Source organism: Eulemur rufifrons, chromosome 14, assembly GCF_041146395.1.
Source record: "Eulemur rufifrons isolate Redbay chromosome 14, OSU_ERuf_1, whole genome shotgun sequence".
NCBI lineage: Eukaryota > Metazoa > Chordata > Mammalia > Primates > Lemuridae > Eulemur > Eulemur rufifrons.
In genome coordinates this window covers 2626456-2652924 of record NC_090996.1, presented here as the reverse complement: position 1 = coordinate 2652924, position 26469 = coordinate 2626456, and the positions used below count along the sequence as shown (strand labels likewise).

At 43.4% G+C, this 26469-nt stretch overlaps 1 protein-coding gene across 3 annotated transcripts in view; it reads right to left on the bottom strand.

Annotated features, from left to right (window-relative positions):
* Nucleotides 1-11506: 11506 nt before the first annotated feature.
* TMEM248 (transmembrane protein 248) overlaps nt 11507-26469 on the bottom strand; it is a 30356-nt gene continuing 15393 nt past the window's right edge. Inside the window, exons 2-8 of one of the 3 annotated variants that reach the window (XM_069485636.1) lie at nt 25317-25390; nt 24781-24957; nt 20448-20733; nt 18344-18494; nt 17039-17222; nt 15365-15508; nt 11507-14167 (exon numbers count right to left, since the gene is read on the bottom strand). In XM_069485636.1, coding sequence (XP_069341737.1) covers nt 14147-14167; nt 15365-15508; nt 17039-17222; nt 18344-18494; nt 20448-20733; nt 24781-24957; nt 25317-25319 — 966 coding nt within the window. In that variant the 5' untranslated portion in view covers nt 25320-25390 and the 3' untranslated portion in view covers nt 11507-14146. Of the gene's footprint in view, nt 14168-15364; nt 15509-17038; nt 17223-18343; nt 18495-20447; nt 20734-24780; nt 24958-25316; nt 25629-26469 lie in introns of those variants that run through there. The other 2 variants (XM_069485635.1, XM_069485637.1) reach the window with 2 other exon arrangements.

Genomic DNA, 26469 nt, shown 5'->3' with positions numbered 1-26469 from the left:
TATTAACCCCTCGTCAGGATTACTTTCTGGCACAAGATGCACAGGGTTATTTTATGTTCCCTGCTCCAGGCCTAGAATTAGCAATTTTTTTAAGGAGCCCTGGTTTCTTTTATTGGAGAATGGTATTAAGAAACCAAGATCTGGGCACTAGGTGTGCTTGTTTTACTTGAGTGTCACTGCTTTAAGGCCCTCTCTGTGAGCAGAGTTTAGAAATATATGTAGGTATACTGACCCATATGAATATACATATTTATAGTTCTTTCTGTATCTATCTGTATATATTAAATAAATATGAGGTCATACCAATATCTCTGACTCTAATCCAGCACCACTGGTTTATTATAGCTTTTCCTCTTGCTTATTTGCAAATCAGCTCCCATTATCTACAATTTATTTATTTGTTCAATCCTAGGACACATATAAAGTAGTTTCAGAATGTCTAACCTATACGTTGTGAGAAACAAATTTACCACCTACAGAGTTTATGTACAATTTTCTTTTTCCTTAGCCTTATAGTATCCAGTCAAAATATCATTTTCCAGAGTTAGATCAGCTCCTTTTCTCCCCTCCCTCTTCACTGAGGAAGTGCACACTTATGCAATATAGTTAATTTGTCACAGTCTGCATTCCATCCTGAAATCCCTTGACATCTTCACCAAATTGTAAAAATTTGCATACAGCAAAGTTTACTCTGTGGGGGTTTTGACAAATGCATGGTTATATGTACACCAACCCAGTACCATACAAAATAGTTCCCTCACCCTAAAACTTCCCCTATGTAGTGTGACCAGCTATGCAGGTTTACCTGAGACTGAGGGAGGTCCCCAAGATGTAGGACTTTCTGTCTTGAAACCAGAAAGTTTCTGGCAAACCAGTACAAACTGGTCACCCCACCTGCAAAGCCCTTTGCAATCACTCTCCCCTCCCCCAAGCCTCAACAAACAGCTTCACTGAGGTATAATTTACACACATAAAATTCATCCATTGTAAGTGTGCAATTTGATTTTTTTAGTAAATTTATAGAGTCGTGCATCCATCACCACAATCCAGTTTTAGAACATTTCCTCAGCTCAAAATGTTCCTCATGTACCCTAATAAATAATCCCCTCTAAAGCCTACTTTAGCCACATCCCATAAATTTGGATATAGCATGTTTTCATTTTCATTCCATTTAAAATTTTCCTTGTGATTTCTTCTTTGATGTGTGTATTACTTAGAAGGGTATTGTTTAGCTTCCAAATATTTGGAGATTTTCCAAATTTATTTTTGTATTTAATTAAATTTGGTCAGAAAACATATTTTAAATTATTCCAATGTTATGGCCTAATGTATGGCCTAACATCTTTAGGATGTTTCAAGTGCACTTGAAAAGAATATATTTTGCTGCTGTTGAGTGGAGTTAACTAACTGTCAGGTTAAACTGGTTGATAGTGTTATTCAAATCTTCTATCTTCTGGTTGATTTTATATCTGGTTGTTCTATCAATTGTTGAGAATATGGTATGGAAATCTCTAACTGTAATTGTTGAATTGTCTGTTTCTCCGTACATGTGTGTCAGTTTTTGTTTCGTGTATTTTAGGGCTCTATTGCTAGTTGTGTATACATTTATATATGCTTTATATTTCTGATACATTAAACTTTTGATCATTTCTTTTTTTTTTTTTTTTTGAGACAGAGTCTCGCTCTGTTGCCCGGGCTAGATTGAGTGCCGTGGCGTCAGTTTAGCTCACAGCAACCTCAAACTCCTGGGCTTAAGCGATCCTACTGCCTCAGCCTCCCGAGTAGCTGGGACTACAGGCATGCACCACCATGCCCAGCTAATTTTTTCTATATATATTTTTAGCTGTCCATATAATTTCTTTCTATTTTTAGTAGAGATGGGGTCTCGCTCTTGCTCAGGCTGGTCTCGAACTCCTGAGCTCAAACGATCCGCCCACCTCGGCCTCCCAGAGTGCTAGGATTACAGGCGTGAGCCACCGCGCCCGGCCCTTTTTGATCATTTCAAAATGTCCTTCTTTATCCCTAGTAATATTTTTGGTTCAATCTATTTTTTTTTTTTTTTTTTTTTTTTTTTTTTTTTTTTTTTTTTTTAGACAGAGTCTCACTTTGTTGCCCAGGCTAGAGTGAGTGCCATGGCGTCAGCCTAGCTCACAGCAACCTCAAACTCCTGGGCTCAAGCGATCCTCCTGCCTCAGCCTCCCGAGTAGCTGGGACTACAGGCATGCGCCACTATGCCCGGCTAATTTTTCTATATATATATATATATATTTTAGTTGTCCATATAATTTCTTTCTATTTTTAGTAGAGACGGGGTCTCGCTCTTGCTCAGGCTGGTCTCGAACTCCTGACCTTGAGCGATCCACCCGCCTCGGCCTCCCAGAGTGCTAGGATTACAGGCGTGAGCCACCGCGCCCGGCCTGGTTCAATCTATTATGATACTAATCTAGCCACTCCAGCTCCTATGGTTACTATTTATGTAGTATATATTTTCCCATTCTTTTTTTACTCTAATTGTGGCTTTGAATTTGAAATGTGTCTCCTGTAGATAGTCTATAGTTGGATCTTGCTTTTGTATCTGGTCTGATAATCTTTGTCTTTTGATTAGAGTTTTTAGTTCATCCACATGTAAAGGGTTTATACATGCCATTATGCTGTGTGTGTGTGTGTGTGTGTGTGTGTGTGTGTATGTGTGTGTGCCCCCTGGTGTTCCTTTACTGCCTTCTTTTGTATTAAAAATATTTTTAGTGTATCATTTTAACTTGTCTTGATTTTTCAACTTTATTTATTTATTTATTTTAGTCATTTCTGTAGTGGTTGCTCTAGGGATCGCCATATAAACCTTAACTTATCACAGTCTACTTCAGGGTAGTGTCGGCTTGATTATGGTAAAACACAGCAACTCTGCGTGCAGGTAGTTCCATTCTCCTCTCCTTCGATCTATTATCAGCAGATGTATCTCATCCATATATTACAAAACCAAAAATGCAGTGTTGTCATTATTGCTTTAAGTGATTATATGTCATTTAAAGGAATGTAGAAAAGAGAAAAACATATTCATACACTATTTCTCCTTACCTACTTATTCACCGTTATCTGGTGCTCTTCATTTCTTCCTGTTGACTTGAGTTGCCATGTCATGTTATTTTATTTCATCCTGAAGAACTTTCTTTAGTCCTTCTTGGAAGGCAAATCTGCTAGCAATTAATTCTCTCAGTCTCTGTTTACCTGGGAATGTCTTTATTTCAACTTCACTTTTGAAAGATTTTTCTACATATAGAATTCTTGGTTGATAGTTTTTTCCTTTTAGCAATATGAATATGTCATTCCAAAATCTTGGCCGGGCACGGTGGCTCATGCCTGTAATCCTAGCACTCTGGGAGGCCGAGGCGGGAGGATCGCTCGAGGTCAGGAGTTCGAGACCAGCCTGAGCAAGAGCAAGACCCTGTCTCTACTAAAAATATAGAAAGAAATTATCTGTAAAAAATAAAATAAAAAAAAAATCTGTCTCCAATGTTTCTGAGAAGTCAGTTGTTAATCATGTTGTTGTTTCCCTGGATATGGTTTCCCTGAGTTACTTTTCTCTTGCTGCTTTGAAGATTTTCTTTGTGTTTGAAGCTTATCATATGTCTAGGTGGGGATTTCTTTGTCCTATTTAGTCCTATTTGGGGATCACTGAGATTCTTGGATCCGTAGATTAATGATATTTATCAAATTTGAATGGTTTTGGCCATTATATTTTCAAATATTTTTTCTGCCCATTTCTTCATCTTCTTTCTTTTTGGTGACTGCCATTTCCCTATGTTGCCATACTTTAATGTTGCCCACAGGTCTCTGAGAATCTGTTTTTTTTTTTTTTTTCCCAATTCTTTTTCTCTGCAGTCTTTAGGACTGAATAATTTTTATGATCTATATACAAGTTCACTGATACTTCTCAGCTTTAATTGAAATTTTTATTTTGAGATAATTTTAGATTCACATGCACTTTTAAGAAATCATACAGAAAGATGCCATGTCACTTTACTCAGTTTTCCCCCTGGTAACGTCTTACACAACCACAGTATAACATCACAACCAGAATATGGATGTTGACAGCAAAACATGGAACGGTTCCATCACCACAAGGATCCCTCCTGTTGTCCTTTCGTAGCCACACCTACCCATCCCCATCTCTAACCCCTGACAACCATTGAGAAATGTGCTCCAATTCTATAATTTTGTCATTTCAAGAAAGTTATATAAGTGGAATCATATAGTACATGACCATTTAAAACTGGCTTCTTTTACTTAGCATAATGCCTTTGAGATTCGTCCAAATTGTTGCATATATCAATAGCATGTTCATTTTTATTGCTGAGTGATTTCCCATGGTATGAATGTACCACAGTTTAATCATTCACCCACTGAAAATATCTCGGGTTATTCCCAGTTTTGGGCTAATATGAATAAAGCAACTATGAACATTCATGTATAGGTAGAAAAAACATACATTTTCATTTCTCTGGGATAAATGCCCAGAAGTACAATTTCTGGATTAAATGGCAGTTGCATGCTTAGTTTTATAAGAAATGCCACACTATTTTCCAGAATGGTTGTACTATTATGTTTTCCATTCCCACCAGCAATGTATGAGTAATTCAATTTCTCTGTGTTCACACCAGCATTTGGTATTATTACTAATTTTTATTTTAGCTATTCTGGTAGATGTGTAGTCATATCTCACAGCGATTTTAGTTTACATTTCCCTCATGGATAAAGATGTTGAACATCTTTTGTATGCTTATTTTGTGATCTGTATATCCACTTCCATGGAAGTCTGTTTATGTCTTTTGCTCATTTTCTAATGGGACTTTTTTTTACTATTAAGTTTTGAGAGTTTTTTACTATTTGAGTTTTTTTACTATTGAGTTTATATACCTAGATAATAGTCCTTTGCTGGATATGTAGTTTGCAAGTACTTTCTCCAACCTTATAGCTTGTTTTTTATTGTCTTAAGAGTGTCTTTGCAGAGCAAGAATTTTACATTTTGATGAGGTCCAATTTGTCAATTTTTCTTTTTGTGTTTTTGGTGGCAACTCTAAGGATTCTTTGCCTAGCCCTAGATCCTGAAGATGTTCATATTTTTTCTAAAGTTTAAAAAAAATTTCTACTAATAGAGGGTTTCTCAGCAGATTCTAAAAGTTTCCTATTTTACATTTTACATGTAAGTCCATGATCCATTTTGAGTTAATTTTTGCATACTGCGTGAGACTTAGGTCAAGGGTTTTTGGTTTTACGTTGGTTTGGTTTTTTGGTCTATGAATGTCCAAATAAATGCTCCAGTGTGAATTGCTGAAATGACTAACCTTTCTCCTCTGAGCTGCTTTTGCACCTTTGTCAAAAATCAGATGGGCATATTCGTGCAGGTCTATTTCTGGGCTCTCTATTCTGCTTTGTTGATCTACGTGTCCTTCCACCAGTGCCTTACTGTCTTCATGACTGTAGCTATCAGCGAGCTTTGATGTCAGGTACGCTGATTCCTCACACTTTCTTCTTCTTTTCCAAGGCGGTGTTAGCTATTCTAGGACCTGTGCCTTTCCTTATAAATTTCAGAATAAGTTTGTCTGTGTCTACAAAAAATACCCTTGCTGGAATTTTGATAGGAATTGCATTAAACCTGTAAGTCAATTTGGCAAGACTTGACATCTTTATTATGTTGAATCTTCCAATCCATGAATACAATGTGTCTCTCCACTTATTTAGATCTTCTCTGATATTTTTCATCAGTGTTTTGTAGTATTCGGCATACAAGCTCTGTATATCCTTTGTCAGGTGTATAGTATACCTATTTTTAAACAATTATAAATGATATTGTATTTTTAATGTTGGTTTCCATTTTTGTTGAAAACTAGACATTTTAGACAATATGTTGTAGCAATTTTGGATTTTGAATTCTCCCCCTAATGATGGTGATGGTTTGTTTGTTGTTGTTGTTGTTGTTGTTTGTTTTTAAGTAAATTGCCTAGACTCAATCCATAGAATCTGTTCCCTCCATGGTATGTGGCCCATGATGTCTCTGCTTGGTTTTTAAAATTTATATTTTAATGTTTTATAAAATAAAAATCTCCCTAGAGATTGCCCCTGGGTCTGCAGAGCATAGCGATCAGCCAATGACTGGTCAGAGGTTCTTGTGCTCAAACACCTTGAGCCAGTTAGGCCTTCGCCCTTTGCCAAAGGCTCGGCTGGGTGGGCAGGCGGAGCCTATTCAAAATTTAGTCAGTTTCAGGTCTGTCACAGCTTTCACTTTCTACCACAGAGCTTGAGCCTTCCTGGGTCTCTCCGGGTGCACAGAGCCTCCCGGTCAACCAGGGATGTGTGTGAAGCTTGACTCACCATCCTTGGTTCTCTTTTCCAGGATTTCCCCCCTAAATTTGTTTAGTCCACTGGTCCACCCCTGCCCCAAGAGGAAGTACAATCTCAGGCTAGCAGACTCACTGGGTTTCTCCTTTCATTCCCTACCAAGTTTACTGTTTTTACTGACAATGACACTAAGCATGAGTGTCTCACCCTCCCCTCCAAAGTGAGTCCAACGGTGAAGCTGCTGGTTTGCAGACAGTCCCACCCTGGGAGCACTGGCCTTGGGGTGGGGAGGGAGTGGAAGCAGCTCCTGGCAAGACCACCACCGACTCCCACTGTCCTTTCCTGAAGGTCAGCGGTTTTTCCATAAGTAAATGTTGCTCAGTTATTTTTGTTTGCTTTTCGTCAACTTCCAGAGCCCTGAAATGCTTAGTTTTGACCATTTTGTCTAGTTTTTGTTGTTGTTATTGTTGCTGTTTGTTTGTTTGTTTTGAGGCAGAGTCTTGCTCCGGTGCCCCCAGTAGAGTGCAGTGGTATCATCATAGCTCACAGCAACCTCAAACTCCTGAGCTCAAGCGATCCTCCCACCTCGGCCTCCCAGAGTGCTGGGATCACAGGCATGAGCCACCGCGCCCGGCCATTTTGTCCAGTTTTATGGCTGGAACACTTCGCCAGAAATACTCAGACATGACTGAACCCTTCTGCGCCGGACACAGCTTGGGACCCAGCTGGGATCAGCACCCAGCTCTCACAGCTAGGGTCCCAGGACGAGTCCTTCTTTAAATGACACTTCCCTCGGCTGGTGCAGGAAGGCGCAGGAAGTTAGGTTTGCCTGCGGACAGGCCCCGACAGTCTAGGCAGCGGTATCCAGAGTGGTGTACACTTAACCCAGCAGCTGGGATGATGCCCGTCAATCCCTAAGGGTGTGGAAACTTGCATACAAAAATCAGACTTCACCCAGATTTAGCACACAAACTGACATCGTCACCTCGCTTGGACTCCCAGTGGGACGGTCCTGTGTCATGTGCGGGGCACACCCTCCTGCAGGAGTGGACAGTCCCCTCGCAGTTGTCACCAGGGAAGTGCTCTCCCACTTCTGTCCACTTGCAGCGTATCGCGAGGTATCAAGTTTACATGGACTCAAATAAGGGGAGTCACGACTTACAGTATCTGGTTTGAAACTAATCCCACAACAAGGACAAATGAGTTTAAAAGACTCCTTCAAATAAATCTGATTGACAATAATACTCAAGTACAAGCAAATAGCAAAACAATGGCAGAGCTGACCCTTCTCCCCCTCCTAAGTCTTCCTCAGTCCTGTTGGGAGGTAAATACAGCAGTGTTTCCATCAGACACGACAAGAAGGAATCCAGAAAATCATGCCACATTAACGAGACCACAATTTGAAATACAGATTGACAAATTCTCTCGAGTGATGAACCTCACCCTACACCCTTCGTGTGCCTTGAAATATTAGCTAACGACGATGCCATCACAATTGCCAGGGCATTTTAAGCTCCTGCATTTTAAGTTTCTATTTTTATATACATTTCATTAGGCACATTATACAGTGCACGCACATAATACTCTAAGCATATTTATACCTGTTGTGTGCATTAAGGTGTGAGATAAAAGCCCACTGGTCTCAAGGGCGTTCTTGTGTTGGGATCCCATGTTCATATCCGTGGGGCTGGGAAGTCCCAAGCACCCTCTATCCCCAGCTCTAGCCAGGTGTCATACAGATTTGGGGCTGGCCTCACAGAACTCAATACTTACCTAGCAGGATGCTCCCCGCACCCTCCGGCAGGGTTGGGCAGCTGTGACCTCACCACCTTGCCCCACCTCCAAACTGCCAGCAGTAGCAATGGGGCTGAAGATGCAGGCGCGTCACCTGGCCTTCCACATCCCCGAGCAGGGAGGTCATGAGAAGTGCCATCTTTCACAGTGTTTGGCCCATACAGCAGAGCAGATCACTGAGGGAACCGCATCAGTCGCCTTTAACTTCTCCAGGGACCGGAGCAGGGAGGGCCTGCACAGGACAGCAGGCAGCGCTCGTGAGCCCAGCTCTGTTCGTGTCTCTGCCAACCGACCCGCAGGAACCATCCCGCGCCCCCGCCACCTGCCCTGCACAGACCAAGCGCAAGGTGCGCAGGCTGACTCCGGGCCCCTCCAATTACAACAAACATTTGTTACCTACAGGCTTCACACAGGTTAGTTCATTTAACCTTCACAAGAACTCTAGGAAGTGCTATTGTTATGCTATTTTTACAGATGAGGAAATGGAGGGGTAGAGAATTCAAAGGAAATTTTTCCAAGGTTACCCAAAAGTGTCAGTGCCAGATTTTGAATCCAGCAAACCAGCTCCTGATCCTAAACTCAACCTCCTAACCACTGTGTTCTCTGCCTCCCCCCATGACCTGGTCACTAGTAATTACCAGGAATCAGAACTGGCTACTGGGTAGAAAAGCGCCACCATTTGCTCTAAATGAGATGTGCATGTTGCAGGCTGGCAGGAGTTGGGGCTTAAGATATGCAAATATGTACTCTCGAGGGTCCCCATCTGAAAACCACACCCACACACCCACACGTGCAAGCACACACTCTTGCTTTATCCATTTGTTGCCAACACTTTCAGATTCTGGGCAGACCACCTCAAGGATTTGCCTTGCTGGCCTTGACATCTCTCATTTTTCCAGAGTCCAACCCAAGCCCAAATCTCTAATGTCGCTGTCATTAAAAGTTAAATATCCCACATTCTCTTAGGTATGGCACACTTCTGGCCAACTTCTTGTTTTTCCACTGTGTACTTCTGGCTCATTCATACCACGAGCACCCACGAATCATCCAACACAGGCCACCACCTCGTCCAATCGACGGCACGTTTCTCTGGCACCAGCAACTTTGTAGGTAGAATTGGTTAAGCCCTGGAGTATAGGCTATTATTTTTGTATCTGGGTATGGCAACAATGTACATGACAATCTATAAAATCAGTTACTCCCTCCTCTAGTTCCCACAGCACTCTGTGCATTGCTCGTGTGTTGTCTGTGTGGGTGGGGGAAAGGTGCAGGCAGAAAAAGCAATGGGCATAAGAAGTATACACTTGTCTCCCAGCTTCAGTGCCTGCCCGCGTGGAACCCGGGCTTCCCTGAGTGCCAGGTGGACATCTATGGGGCAGGTCTGTCCTCCGGGGGGCTAGGAGCAGGGCAGGACCTCCTCAGCCCTCAGCATCATCTTGAGGTATGGGCCAGTCAGGAAGCCAGGGTGGAAGGGGCACAGACCACAGGCTGGTGGGCCTGGCCTGCAGAGGCCAGGAGATGACAGCTGCTCTAAGTGCCCAAGGTCAGTTTAAAGTCAAAAGCTGAGGTGAGCAGGAACCTCTCAGTCTCGGGCAGGATGCTGGAGCCTTGGTTTGCAACAGTGTGATGCCACCCCCAGGGGTCACTCTGGAAACCTGGGGTTTTTCTGGTCACCACGATAGCAGCCTGCTCCTGGGATGCAGACATCAACTGTGTAAAGATCTGTCACATGTTCCACGTGGCTTCCAGCATCTTATCCAACATTCACTTAGAAATGAAAAACGCTGACCATCATTTGAGCCTGCAACCTAACTCTACTTTGCACAAGGTTATTTTGCACAGTTTTAACACACATTGTATTTTTCACCAACGCAACTAAATTGAGGGAAGCACATACTCTTTGTTAGGAAACTCACCAACAGAAATCCCGTCTCCAGCAGCTGTCACAGGACTTGCGTGGCCCATTCGCAGCCTCCATCAGAATAGCCCCATTTGTGTGTCTTCAAACTGCACCTCCTCCAAAATGCCTTCTGCGACCGACCCAACTGAGGCGTCATGTCCACCATTCTCTGCCCTGGGAATCTTTCTCCCACCACGACCTGCCACTAGATGGGCGGTCTCCCTGACGAGAGGGTACGTGCCCAGAGGGCAACTCCTAGAACAGTGGCTGGCACGTAAGAGGAGCCCAGGAAGTATTTGTTATTGAATGAGCAAAGGAGTTTGGAGGAAAGAGGCTGAGTATCAAAAGCACAACGCAACCCCTGCTTTCCCCTCGGACAAAGCACAATCTGCTGTCTTCTATTCTTGTAGTTTTCAAACCACTTTAGCCCACCCATAATCAAAAACTAGAGAAACAAAAGGAGTTCGGGATCTTTGGAAGTGAAAGGAGGAGGACTCTCACGAATGGGCAGAGAGGTCTGTTTGAGACAGAAGCCCGTTCACAAGGAGCTGGGCGAGGCGCCACCACGCCCTGCGGCCTGTGCACTCGGGCCACTTTCCCTGCAATCCTCGCACATCTGAGCCCACCAGGAAAACGCAACGGTCCCAAAGCAGACCTCTAACTTGACATGAGAACTCAGTACGTGTCGGATTTTACACAGGCTGTGGAATACAGAAAGGAGCCGTGAGCTTCTCTCTCCAGGCTTACTCTGTGCTGTGAAGGGGCTGAATCGCCACGCACAGAAACCTAAGCACAAGGAGAGAGCAGCTGACAGCACCAGGCAACGCGAGCAGAGCGCCCCACCCATTACAAGCAGAGGGTAGGAAGAGGAGACGGAGGTAGAAATAAAGAGCCCGTTGACGCATTACCTTCCTCAACGCTGTCCTGTCCCACGGAGTGCCTGCAGGCTGACCTCCTGACCCCGGCACCTGCTAAGGAGGGAGGGGAGGGACATGGAGCCCCCTGCCCGTTGGAGATGGGAAGGACTGACACCAGTGAACGCCATCTCCCTGTGCTACAGAGACTGCAGAGGGTGCGCTGTCCTGGCAAAAGCGGCCCAGTGTGGAGCAGGCCGAGTGCACACTAGGGGTGTGTGCAACCGAGAAGGGTGTCTTGAAACGCCCACGTCTATTGGATGCTCCCTCCTGGTCTGCATTTATTACTAACTTCCTCGGGGCAGGATTAGGGTCAGGCCTTCGAGCACTTGTTGGTCAAGTAAACTGCAAGCGGTTTTGCACTGTCAGGGAGAAGGCCCATGTGCCTGGTTGAGGGCATCTTTGCAGGAAGCACTGCCTACCCCTCATCCTTACGACAGTGACACTTCAAAAGAGCAGCTGACACAAAACCCACAACTGCTTACTGTGTGTGTTATTCCCTTAGGAAACACCCATCAGACTGGAGGAAGAGGAGACACAGTAAATAAATTCAGATGTTTTATTCTGTAAAGCACATATGCACATATTTCAAACACAGAAAATTAATCTGGGAGTGAATGCCATAACAGATCAGCTACTGACCATCATGCAGCAAGGTAAGTGAAATGGATCCACTGGCCCTCGTAACCCCACAGTGCCCGCAGGAGGGTTCAAACACCAGGATACTGAATCCCTACGCACTGCCAGAGAAAGTGCAAAAGAAATGGCAGGTTCCTAACGATGAGAAAAACTTACAAATAGAATCAAAACTGATTCAAGTCATACAGTGAAAGGACAAAAGGAAAAAGGAAAGAGATCAATATGATCTGAAACAACCATTTTAATAGTAAGTTGCTGACCTTTGATTGGAGCTCCAGTCCAAGATGCCTGAGGACGAGCCGGTGCTCCTGTGTGGGGTCACCCGAATGGCAAACGGGCCCATCTGGGACACTCTTCTAATCCTGAGGTCCACCAGCAAGCTACAGGTGAGGACCGGGGTCCCCTGGACCTCCTGAGGTTCCACGAAGTCTCTCCGGGTAGCAGGCCTGTTCACCCAGGTCCCGTGGCCGCCTCTTCCCCCCAGCCTTCCTCCATGATTGACTCTGTGTTTCTAAAAGATCTCTGAGAATTACCTGCTAGGTGAATGCTGGATTTTAAAGTGTGTGTGGTGTGTCCTGGCCTCGGGACAAGTAATATTGTCCAGGTATTTTTGGCACTTCCTTTCCTCAAGCCTAACAGTGTCCCTCTTTCCCTGGCTACAGATTCCAGCCATTCCCTGTAATTAAAACTAGGGTAATTAATATTAGCAACAAGCTGGATTGAACAAACCAGTGAAACTGACTTTCTTCACTTGTCTTTTTTCATTTTATATTACTCTGCCAGTCATAAATCTATCCCTATAGCTCCACTTGAGATTTGATTAATTCAGTAGCAGCTTAATCTAAAATCTGATGGGCCTGATGACACTGATGTTTCTAATGGCCAAGCCAAATGGCTCTTTCTCAACCTTGTCTCATAAGGGTCTCAAAGTCTCTAAAAAGAAAACTAAATTAACAAGATTGCCATGCATGATGTAAGCAACTCGTATCATTAAAAAAAAAAAAAACTGGATAGACAGGTATGATTACTGCACTTGAAATATACTGAAAGGAATACAAACGTATCAAGTTACTACAGTGATTACTTTAACAAGCTTCAGTAAAAGCCCACGATTGTTTTCCATTCAAGAATGCCTGGGATAAAATGTTCTAGGCCACTGTATTTCAGACTGCAGGAAGTAGTTCTGATTTAGAACAGACTACAGACCTAGAGTTAAGGAAAAGAAGTGCTCACAGGCGCGCCCAGGGATTCAATCGCCCTTCCGCCGTAACGCTGGCTGGGAAAAGTCAGTAACGACAATAACTTATTAAGGCAAAAAGTTACTAAGAAAAACAGTAAGAATACAAGTAACAAGAAAACATTGGGGAAGACAACGCACAATTTCTTTAAAAAGGATTATAAGGAACAAGGGACAGAGGTACTGGATGATCAAAATGTTGTAAGAAAAATGTTTTTGGTTTTCCCTAAAAAATGGCCAATGGGAATTGTATTCCTTCAAATTTCACAGGCATCATTTTCATAATGTTACTGATCTACTAGCTGCCATCTTCCTTCTGAAGATATGCTAGTTGCATAAAAATAAATCCAAAAAGAAGAAAATACACTCACTCTTTAAAAAAACCGAGAAACCCTTTCATGACTATTAGACCAAATCATCATTCTCTCTTTCCATACTGTTATCTGCCTTCCCAAAAGTAGAATAGCAGCTAATTGTTACTCTACTCTGGAGCCATTTAGTTCATTTTCAAGCCCTTTTGAGTGAGGGAACTGCTTTGACTTTTATGAGAGAGGCAAGGGGCAACAGAGGACAAGGACAGTAGAACATTTTGTGCCAACTCAAACAAGACCAGGTTCCTCGCATCCATGAGGAAAATGAAACTTAGATCTTTATCATGTAGGTGACTTTTAAATATTTTACTTTTTTACTCAGGATAAAAGCACAAGTCTGTCCTAACTAGAGTAGTATTAAAATGTGCTATTTTATTTTTTCTTCAAAAAGAAAAAAGAAAAAAAAACTTAGGTATGTTTCCTTGCAAGCAAATTTGAGAAAAAGGTATTATTGTTGTTACTATGATTAAGCCACAGACACATAAAATCCACAGAATGGGTCGGTGGCTTTGGAAATGCATATACCAAAGGTGCAGGCTGTTTCAAACATTCTATACACATCAGGCTGAAACGAGAACCAAACCAAACCTCACCCCCGCCAGCAATGACACGCACCTGTGACCTTGGTAACAACATCATGCCCTGCTTCGATGCAGCAAGATCCACGAATTCTCTCTAGCACTACACGGAAACATCCCCCCAGGTCCACGAGTCCACAGGTGAGGTTGAAGGGTTCTGGCTGCACCCAGTGCAAAGCACGTGCATCATTGGACCAATTTCTGAATAGATTTTTATAAATATGTACAAATCAGTTACAGGCACTTGAAATGTCTTTGGCTGGAATAACCCAACGTTGCAAGATAATCTATTCACAGAGTGTCCGGGCCCGGGCTGGGTTCAGCAGGCAATGATTACGGTCCTCTCAGTCTCTCTCAGAACACAAGGAGCTGTGGGATTAGGCTTCAGCCAAAGCCACCTACAAGAGGGCAAGACAAGTGATCCAGTCAGACAGGCAAGCCCAGGTAACTCAACCCCAATGGCACCCATGAGAGGTTCTGGCCCCCGCCCGAAGACCAAGGAGCCATACTGACTGCATGCATCCATTAGGCAAGGGAGGTATTAAATTCCTACGGAAAAAAAAATCTCACATAGGAAGAAATGAATAGAGACCTAAAAGTCTTCTGCAAGATGCAGTTGGTGTGTGCAACCACTGTACTGAGATACGGAGTTAACTGGTTTTAAACCCTGATCAAACCAGACGTGGTGACTCATGCCTATGATCCCAGCACTTTAAGAGGCCAAGGTGGGAGGATCACTTGAGGCCAGGAGTTTGAGACCAGCCTGGGCAACACAGTGAGACCCTATCTCCATAAAAAAAAAAAACTTTTTTTTTAATTAGCTGGGCATGGGGGCACATGCCTAGAGTCCTAACTATTCAGGAGGCTAAGCGGTCAAGCCCAGGAGTTTGAGGCTGCAGTGAGCTATGATTGCACCGCTACACTCTGGCCAGGGTGACAGACCTTGTCTCAAAAATAAATAGATAAATAAACCCCGATCAGCATTCTGCTGGAAGATCTCTCCTGCTGACAGGGGTGGAGGGGCAGTGGGACTCCTGCAGGTTCTGAGGACAACTGCTACAGTCAGTCCCTTCTCATAGCTAAGAAGGCCTGGGCATCCGACTGCAAACCCAGCACTGCAACTCAGGCCCAGGGTGAAGGCCACTTCTAATGAAAAGACAGGAACCACAGCTGCTCTTCCGCATCTGCAGTTTCTGCATCCACGGATTCAACCAATCGTGCACTGAAAACACTCAAAAGAAAAAAGCCAATAAAAAATAATACAAGAATTTAAAATAATACAAATAAAAGTACAGCATAACAAATATTTACATAGCATTTACACTGTACTAAGTATTATAAGAAATCTAGAGATGATTTAAAGTATAAAAGAGGATGTGTATAAGTTATATGCAAATATTACGCCATTTTATATAAGGGATTTGAGCACTATTAGAGTTTGGTATCCGAGGGGGTCCCGAAACCAATCTCCTGCGCCACTGTAATTTCTCTGGAGGGAAGGTGCCACCACAATAAATGGAATAAGGACTAACTGGGACTTTCTGTATACAGAGACCTCTAGCAAAATGCTGGGCCAGACCCCGTCCACTGCTCACCTTCTCAGGACAAAATTCAGGATTGCTCTGACGCAGTTTGCTGGGTCTGCCTTTGATAACAGCATAGCAAAACATTGTTATCACCATCACGAAGAGGAAGTAACTGGTGTGCATGAGATGCAAGTTTATTAATGAACGGTCATCCTAAATGGAGAGGAGAAAGAAACCTGAAACAATATCTGCACTAAGTTGTTGAAAGATTTTAAAGCTTGGTTTTTGGACACGGGATTCACAACCTCCAGACTTGCTTTAACTTTCACTCTTAAACTCAGAGAGGAGGTTTCTCCTTTTGCCTCCTAAACTACCAAAGCTGGATCTCATTAAGTGAGGACACGGTGTTCCTGAGCCAGCCCTGTGGAGACCACCCACTCCTTCCTAAAGCTGTCCGCCCTCCCACACTGCCCCAACCCTCCACCCCACCCCAGGCGTCTCTAACCCCAACTCGTTTCTGGACTTGTGTCTTCTTGCTCTGACTGCCCTCCACCTGCCCACGGCGCGCGGCTGGCCCCGGCTGGCCCTGGCCAGCCCCAGCCTGCATTCCTCACTCCGGGCTACACGCCCAGCACGAAGCCCTCAGCACATCCCCCCCAGGGGCAGCTTCCTTCCGTCTGCTTTTCCCTACTTCTCTAAGTCCCTGGCTGGGAATGCTGAGGTCATCCTCGATTCACGCCTCTTTGACCTCCCATGTGCAATCCATCCCCAGGCCCTGTCAGTCCTTAGGGAGCCCAGATGCGCTTCCATTCCTGTTCCTTCTCCGTCTCCAGGCCTCACAGCACCAGCCCTGGGCCCCTCCCACCTACACATCCAGGGGAGCCCGGTCTTCCTGACACACTGCTTGACCAACCCCTGCAGCCCCAACACCAGCAGTGATGGCCCCGCCAAGGAGAAAGGCCAAATGCCTTAGCTGGGCGAAGGGCCCCTGGAACCCGGCCTCTGCCACCCAGCCTGATCTCAGTGCTCACTTCTTCGGGCCTCTAGCCTAACAACGGCCTCCACTTGATAAAAATGAACCATGGAAAAGGGAAAAGGGCCCAGCCCAAGGAGGACAAATGCAACTAACATATCCGGACAGGAAGAAACATAGGGCATTTACAAAATACCACAGCAGCCTCTTAAAAGTGGGCTCGAGTCTAAGCAGGAGGCTAAACCAGCATATCGCCTGCTAGACTCGATAAGGCTTTTCTCCTTTCCTCTGTGTTAAGTTAAATCCTATTCGGGCCTCAGAATCTAGACAAAGACTCGTCTCCCTCCGCTACTCACTGCTACCTTTCTGAACTCCACACGGCACTGCTTACTGCTCACCTTGACACTAACCAATTATTCTTCCGTGGCTGGGTGCGTGAGTCTAAGACTGTGCAAGCATCTCTTACAACCCCCATGGGGTAGGCACACAGCAGTTGCTCAATAAATAACTGCTGCTGAACAAAACAGAAAATGAAGAAAAGAACATTTTTGTTAACCAAGAGTGGTGCGTTTTTCCAAGTTTCCACCACTCCGCCTCGTCTCCCGACCCAGCCGGAAACCTAGAGTGGCAGGGTCTGCGCTAAGCCAAGGGAGTAAACAGGGCTCACGCTGGCAGTTCTAACACACACAGGCACGCATGCATGCACACGTGTACACACAAGTGCACACACGCGTGCACACACACGTACACGCACCGTCTGTCTCACTTACGTCCGGAACAATAACTGTAAGCTTGGGATTTAAAGCATGATAGACTTTTCCAATGGCCCCTTTGTAACACCAGAAAGGATTGTAATCTTGAGCATATTTTGTGTTGGCATCTCTGGCAGTTGTGAAGATCTTGTACCAGAGCGTGGCGTTGCTGTACGTGTCGGGAACACAGTGTGGTGGCTGCCTGCGAGGGAAGAGAGGGAAAGACACGTGCTCAGGGCCACTTTCCTGTGTCACCCTCACAGCACCTGGCACAACACTGAACACAGCGACACGTGTGGAAAGGAGAAATAACATGAGATGTACATGTCTCTGACAATATGTTTCTTTGAGATAAACGCCATTATATTTTTAGTTCAGGAGTCTTTAAACACACACACACACACACACACACACACACATAACAGTAGAAGAAATAGGCATCTGACATTTAGGAGTTTGGGTGTTGGATTTTTGCCTTCAGAATTCAACCCACGTCCTCTCACATATGATAAGGCCAAAGGGGACCCTGCTCCTTTTAAGCCTATATCCTCAAATTACCTAACCTTTTAGTTACAAATGGAAGCTTTACATACCAATGTCTGCATCAGGTATTATCACACCAAATAATGTTTAACTTATCTGTTCTTGCCCTACAAACCTCCAAATGTCTAAAAACAGATAAATCCCAGGATAATTCTTATTAAAACAGGATTCACCACAGGATTCTTTTAGATAGGCTGTATCTTATGTATTTCACATATTTATGTATAGATCACTATCCCTTTTACAGACAAAGGAGAGGAAAGGGAAAAAAATCTGTACAGGCAAAGCAGTAACATTGACTGCCACTAAAAAAACTAAAGCAGAAGTTTCAGAAACAGTAATTGTCTAATGGAAAATAAGGTTCAATTTATAGTCCTGATTTTAATACAAACTCTCTCTGGACAATGGAGGTGAACAAAACCTTTATCTGTAGAGAAGCCAATCAAGGGTCGCTCTGGCGGTCAGGCCGCTGGTGTTCACCCTGTCTACCACCTGCTGCTTCTGCTCTGCTCCTGCCGGAAAGGCAGCCCAAGAGCACCCAACGGCAACCAGGTGCTTTTACTGCCTTGCTGAAGCACTAACTTTCGAGGATTTGTATGCAGAAGTTCTAGCTTTAGAATTCCAAATTAAACTTAATCCTTTAGAGAGGTCTGAGCAGCGATGATTCTACAAAGAAATGCCATGCGAGCCGTCCTGAGAATTTGCTGCTGAAGCCGCCCAGCCACACTCGCGGCAAATGTACCTCCTCGCACACGTCCCCTGGGTGCCGGAAACACTTACACGGTGACAGGGAACACAGCAGGGGTGGCCGTGAGGGTCATACAGGCCGTGAACACCACCTGCTCACAGTGCCCATGGAGAGCACAGTCATCCGAGCTCCAGGCTGTAGGCAGGGTAAAGGTGATGTTTATCTCCTCGTGGGCTTCTCGGCCTGCCAAAGAGAAATCGTTTTTTTGGTAAATAAAATAATATTTCTTATTCTCTAGCATTTGAATAAGTTCTGAAGTCAAACCCACCCGGGAATCACCTACCAGCCCAGAGAGCTGCCTTTGTGGGATTTCAGGAAGGAGAGACGCCCTGATCCGGACTGCGAGGCAGAGAGGGGCCGCTCTGCAGCCAGGGCCTGGAGACGCCAGGCAAGAGCCGGCAGTTCCCGAGCCGGACAGCTTGGGCTGGGAGAACTGGCACCACTGTTGCTGCCTTTGTACAGCACACTTACCATTTTCACACATCTTTTCTATGTATTACTTCACTTAAAATTTACCACCAGGCCATGCATGACCAAAGATGTTACTGTTTTCTTTTGCACATGAACAAACTGAGGATCAGAGGGTCTAACAGACTTAAGATGGCACTGGTAAGTGATGAAGCTTAAACTAAAACCAAGGTGTTCTAAAGCCACAACAGAAGAAAAAGATCCACTTGCTACATGGAAAACCCAGAAGTCACCCATACCTTGATTACCAAGGGAATACTGTCACCTCTAATAGCCAATAGGAGGCTGGCAGGCACTCACAAATTCTTTTAAGGACTTTATTTAATTATTTGAGACAGGGTCCTGCTCTGTTGCCCAAGCTAGAGTATAGTGGCATCATCATAGCTCACAGCAGCCTCAAACTCCTGGGCTCGATCGATCCTCCTGCCTCAGCCTCCTGAGTAGCTGGGACTACAGGCGTGCACTACCATGCCCGGCTAAATTTTCTATTTTTTGTAGGAATGCGGTCTCACTATGTTGCTCAGGCTGGTCTCAACCGATCCTCCCACCTCGGCCTCCCAGAGTGCTAGGATTACAGGAATGAGCCACCGCGCCCAGACATCCTTTAAGGACTTTTAAGAAACACTTTTGATAACCAAAGAACCAAAGGTTAATCTTCCAAGGCCCAGGCCTCCCATTTGAAGATGTTCCTAATTATTCTAGCTTCTACTGCTTTCTCATCCTTCTCCTGCATCACTTATAGTTTGCCGCTGGTTTTTTGCATTTTTAAAAATTTTTTTGAGACAAGGTCTTCCTGTGTTGCCCAGGCTGGAGTGCACGATTATACCCTACAGCAGCCTTAAACTCCCGGGCTCAAGTGAAGTGACACTCCTGCCACAGCCTCTCGAGTAGCCAGGGGTATAGGCACGTACCCCCACGCCCAGCTAATTTTACTAATCTTTTATAGAGACAGGGTTTTGCTGTTGCCCAGGCTGGCTTCGAACTCCTGGCCTCCAGTGATTTTCCCGCTTCGGCCTCCCAAAGTGCTGGGATTACAAGCGTTAACCACCACACCCAGCTTGCCACTCATTTAGTACTGGTCTAAGAACAGTGCTCCATGTTTTATAGGTGTTTATTTTTCATATTACTTAATAAGCACTTAAATAACATTTTCTTTGTACTAGGAACTGCTGTAAGTCTTGATAAACATTAACTCACTGTCTCTTCCATAATCCCAAAATTCCAAAGGGAAGAGACCAAATTTTTAGGCTTTTTCTAGTTCTTCTCAGCAGCTAGCACAGTGCTGAGCTAATGACGAGCATTCAAAAATTTGTAAACTAATAGCCATGTAATATTTGTAGTAAGTACTGAAAACTGCATTAGGCTAAGACAGGATAAAAATTTTGTATTTGTAAATATTAAGGCTGGAAATAGGCCTCACAGTTTTTTCAGGTTCTTGCACTTACAAGCTCTTATTGAGAGAGTACTGCAAGCCAGGCACTTTACTAAGTGAAGATGCAGAAATGATTCCTTCTTGACTTTATGTGGTTCAAACTCAGCAAAAGAAGACACAGGTGCAAAAATAAACTATAATATGATGAGTAAAATCATACATGGCTAATCTTCTGGCTGCCTTGTAATAGTCGTCGCCTGAGAAGTCTGAAAAGAACACAGCTACCGCTCACGTACCTGAGAGTCCAATCTGATGCCCTAAAATGGTTGAGTACAGATGAGTGACATTGCGAGAGTACCCTCCGAAGGGTTTCAGTGGATCCAGGGTCAGGGTGATTGCAACTGAGATGTTAACTGGGCCTGAATCCTCCAGGGCCTGAGGGGACTGTGTGGATGCTCTGGCCTGCCCGCTGGTCATGGTGCTTTCCGGAGTAGTGGTGTCATTCGTGAGATGCTTTAATGTTTCATTCTCTGATACACACAAGTCCAAATCATTAAATCGTAGCAGAAAAGTATTCCAATCCTTCAGTGAAGTGAAATAGAGAGAAACAAGTGTGAGCAGTCCCAACGTCTCCCACGGCAGGAGTGCAGTCAGGAGCCTCGGTGTGGCACCACATCGCAACAGTAAACTATAATTCAGACTCGGTCATTTAAAATAGTGACAACACAGCCATCATCCTCTTGCATTGGTAGAACAGTGTGACTTTCCTTTCATTTTCATATTCATAATCTAAAACATAAACTCTTCGTTGGCATGAGATTTTACATAAACTGTGAGATTAAACCGAGTTATTTAAGAAAATGTTTTTTCCTTTTAAAACCAACATATTATAATTACAGGAAATGACCTAGCCTCAGAATCAAACTTGGAAAGAAAGTTTGAACGAAAGTAGTAAAACACTGAAAGCATTAATCCAAACTCATTTACTTGTGACAATTCGTTTTTTAAATGAGGCTGCCTTAAAATAATTCCTCAAAAGATCAATTCCATACACCTTGCTCTTTCTCTCTAGAATGCAAAACAGCAGTAAATACCAATACTCATTTGGTACTTTTTCTCCCTTGGCATGGACTTTTGATGCCACCTTAGAGCAGAAACAATTTCAAAATGAAGGGCACAGATGTTTTCAGCCCTCTTTTAATACCTACAACCTGTACTGATGATTTAAATCATAAGCGAGTTTTAAAAACACATACAGGTAATTACAGATGCCAACACAGTAAAGGACCTGCCAGCATTTATTTTAATTTTAGCAGAAACCCACAGGTGAACTCATGCTAAAGTACCAACAACAAACCTAACCTAGCCTGTTACATATAACTTCTTTTTCCCAAGCAACATTAGTTTAAAAAAAGTTGCCAAATGTGAAGCCAAACCAAGATACACTTCCAGTTACTCTGACATTAATATTGATTAAAAATGCCATTTAGGCAATCCCCAAGCAGCCAAGCGAGGCCACCTTAACAGCATTAGTATTAACAGTATGTGACATTTAATAAGACTGCAGCTGGATCTATCAAATTACATTTTCCCTAATACCTACAAACGTAGCAGATCATTCCAGTACATTAGGGCTGAAAATGAACACTCTAGTCTCAGCCCTACATATTCCAGAAATTGAGGCCAGGAGCAAATGAGGCACCCTCCAATTCTAGTTGAAGGCAGAATCAGCATTAAGTTCTGATTCACAGCCCAAAACTTCTCTCACACGCCGCTGCTTTTCGTGCAACTCGGGATCCTCATTTGAAAATAAAATTGCTAAATTAATCATAACCCAAGTTCTGCAGCATCTCCGCACCGTATACCCCGCAGAGCTGGAGTCCATGTTGAATCGCCGGCCAAAGCCGACACCAGGCCCCATTTTGATTATTAAGGGCTGGTTATCCAGGCCACGTCTTTTTTTTATGAAGTTATTTTCTTTAACCATTTTTACAGCCTATGAATATTAGATATACTACACAGGCCAGGAAACAAAATATAGTTTTAATTACTACTTTTAAACTTAAAAAACCTACCAAGAAAACAAACATAAATATTTTAGTAAGACTTGTTATACTGAACAACGTAAGATCTTTAAATTTTATGAATATAGTTGTAGAACACATCCTGTTTCAATATGTTAACTAATTAGATCTTTTCAAAATACCTACATCCCAGAATAAAATTTGACATAATATCACCTGACTGTAAACTGAACAAACCTTCAACACCAATCTTTAGCATTCCAATAACACAAAGTTGTAACATTTTTCAGAATTTTACATGAGGATCAAGAAAAAACAATCTAAGTAGTCTCAAAACATTTTCCAACTTGAGTACATGTAATACTTTCAAAGAGTTAAGACTGCTTTGAGACTCTCTTGAGTTTTCTTTTTCTTTTCTTTTTTGCGACACAGTCTCGCTTTGTTGCCCAGGCTAGAGTGAGTGCTGTGGTGTCAGCCTAGCTTACAGCAACCTCAAACTCCTGGGCTTAAGGGATCCTCCTGCCTCAGCCTCCCAAGTAGCTGGGACTACAGGCATGCGCCACAAGGCCCGGCTGATTTTTTCTATATATATTTTAGTTGGCCAGATAATTTCTTTCTATTTTTAGTAGACACAGGGTCTCACTCTTGCTCAGGCTGGTCTCGAACTCCCGACCTTGAGCGATCCACCCGCCTCGGCCTCCTGGAGTGCTAGGATTACAGGCGTTGAGCCACCGTGCCCGACCTCTCTTGAGTTTTATTAATCATTTTATCTTAAAATAAATTACTATACAAAAATTAACAGCTTAGAGATATATCCCCCTAGGCAAAAACTTTGCTATGGCAACACAGTGTACACATAACTGGCTAGCTTGCAAAGAGTAGGACATACCAAGAGTGGGCAAGACTCCCAGGCTCCATCTTAACCACTGGCCTTGGTCAAGTGTTCAACACAGACTTGGGCCATTCGGGAAAGGAATTCCAGGATGCTGCAGAGCTACCGCTGTGACTAGAATGTTCATTTTCACCCCTAACGTGGGTGCAGCCTATTTGTGCAACCTTTGAAGGCTCACGCAGGGTCAGAAAAGAGAGAGAATTAAGCTGCCCAGTGCATCTCTTGGTAAGAAACACTGTGAAAGGGTTTCATGGTAAAAATAGCTAAAACTCGTTACTTTAACTGTGTTAGAGAGTTCGTGTGTGAAGGTTATCCCTCCTGCCAAGATCACCTATGATCCAGAATGCCACAGAACAACAGTCCCCAACCTTTTGGCACCAGGGACCAGTTTTATGGAAGACAATTCTTCCACGGACTGGAGGGTGGCAGGGCATGGCTTCAGGATGATTCAAGCGCATTACATTTACTGTGCAGTCAAACTCTCTGCTAATGAGAGCCCATTTCCAGTCGCTCCCCAGCACGAGCATCACCGCCTCAGGTCCACCTCAGATCATCAGGCATTAGATTCTCGTAGGGAGCGTGCAACCTACAGCCCTCAAATGCAGTTTACAGTATGGTTTGCGCGCTTCTGTGAGAATCTAATGCCACCGCTGATCTGACAGGAGGCAGGGCTTATGCGGTGATGCTAGCGATGGGGAGTGGCTGTAAATACAGACGCAGGGCTTCGCACGCTAGCCCAACGCTGGTCCACAGCCCAGGGGTGGGGCAGCCGTGGAACACAAGAGAAAGCCATGGTCCCAATTACACAGAGTAGAGAACTCTCCTCTCACCAGAGCAAGGCACATACAGTGTAGCAACAACACGATCCCAACTCCCACCCCCACCAACAAACAAACCCAAGAAGAAAAAAGGTGAAAGAGAAGGCACTGGAGGAATCTATTAAGAACTAATTTGTCCTAAAAGAAACCTTATCTATCAGTAAATTCATCATATCATTAATTCTGTACAATTTCTAATATGTAAAATAAATTTGTGAATAGGTATATTACCATTCACCTCTATTAAACAAGAATTATTACATGCTGTTTTCTAATATGCAAATTACATATCTTTTAAAATCTACATTGTAAGTGTTCAAACTATGCCTGAATTAAAGACTAAAGATCAATGCCCCAATAATTTATTTCAATTTCCTAAAATGTAAACTCTAGAAGGCAAGTTTATAGATAACTGACGTTTTCCTTGATTAAAAACAACAAATATATTCGGAAATCGATCCTGCTTTTGAATTTCTTTAGGACCCCTTCTTATCCAATGAAAAAGTCATCAATACAGCTGATAAAACTTCATGATAAGTGGCTTTAAAATATCAAACGTTCAGTTTTCTAAAACTGCAATGAGCTAATTTAATACAAATATCAAACAAGTGAGTTCTCTAGCTTCTTGACACAAATCATTTCATAAATATACTCTCCAAAATGCATCTGTTTCATTGCCAAAACAGTCTAACTGAAACTGGTAGCACTATATCTATTATATCTAACTAGGCATTTCCTAAAAAAGCAAGTCAAGGGAAGACGGAAAATTCTGAATAAATTCTGATCTAACTAGGTGAAAAAATTCACAACCAAACAAAGGTGTAAGGAGAGCCGCAAGGTGTTTCCCCACTCTACAAGGTCCAGCCAGCCTGACAGAAATTAGAATATACTATACCTCTGCCATTTCTGGTGATTTAATCTCCTTGATTTTGAAGAAATAGCCCAGGGTCAAGAAAGCTATTGCCATGGCACTCACACTGATCATAAAGACCACCAGGGGAGGCCGACTGCTGATGTACACCTTCAGGTTCTCCAGGGGGTTGATGTTGAACATTATTCTGATCAGCTCCACCTAAAAGAAATTAATCAGAAGACTGATTAATCATGGACGGATTTACCAAAAGAAAAGCGAAGATTCTCACTTTTGTCTCCTTTAGTAGTGTTGGCGGGTGACACTCCTTACTGAATTTGAGAAATGTCTGACCACAAATTCATTCAAAAGACTAGAAAAAAACCACTAAATGTTAACTGTCATTACCTTAAAATGGGAGGATCTTGAAAGAGATGTATTCTCTTTCAGTTTGAATCTCCTAAATATTCTACAATGAATATTGCTACTTGCACATTACTTAAGAAAATGTTTAAGCAGGTTAGTGATGAGACATAAACACATGCCAACATGGACAGAAACAGGATGCTCTCATTTCCTACCATTGAACGGTGAGTTCTATTTATTCAACATTCTGTCCCGTTCACGGCCATATGGCTCATGCCCATCCCAGCACCTGGCACAGAGAAGGCTGAATAAATACTGACTGCATGTTACCACTCCTCGGCCTGGAACACCCCTGAGGCTTCCCACCAACCCTGGGATGAGATAAGCAACATCTCCCCATCGCAGCCCCCGGGGTTTCATGACCCAGAGTCCTGCCAACCTCTCCAACCGCATCGCTGTCAACTCTCCCAACTCCCTAACTGGGCTTTGGCCACACTGGCCTTGCTAGTCTCTAGGATCAGCCTGTCAATTTCTGCAAGGAAGTCAGCTGGGACTTTGACAGGGATACACCAAATCTGTGGGTCTAGGGAATATTGCCATCTTAACAATGTTGTCTTCTAGCCTGGGTATCTGGGATGCCTTTCCATTTAGTTAGGTTTTATTTTAACAGTGTTTTCTGTTGTCAAAGTGTAAGTACTTCCCTTGCAAAGTTTATTCCTAAGTATTTTATTGTTGCAATTTTTGGATATGATCTATCTGCAGGCTTTTACCTCTGCCTGGGATGCTTTTCCTAAACATTTTGCATGCATGCTCTTCTGAAAACAGCCCCTCAGAGCAGGCCTTCTCGGACCACTCTCAGTCCCCAGTCTCTCAGCATCCCCCTTTCTTTCTTTCAGACTCTTCAGCATCAGTCAAGGGTACAATTATTTTTCTACTTGTTTATTATCTGCCATCCCTCATTTGTGAGCTCGATGAGAGCAGAGATTTTTTGCCTGTCTTATTTATGGCTAACAGCCCCTTACAACAGTAGTTGGCACACAATGAGCATTTATAAATATGAGCAGAGTACAACATTAACAAAAAACAATTTTTTTAAAGTCTATACCAGCTTTTAAGTTTTAGAGACAAAAAGATACATCAACAGCCCCTAAGAACAAACAGCAACCACCTGCAATAAGCCAGGTGCTTTAAGATGGAAAATAATGTCTTTTCTCTTCTCCCCAGAGGCAAACTCAGACTTTAAATTGGCAAGTACCATTATCCGTGCATGTTTTTTGAACTTTTACTACACATGTGTATATACAAACAGATACATTACTGATACTGTATTTAAAAATCTGGGGTAAATGATGTAGATATTATATATCT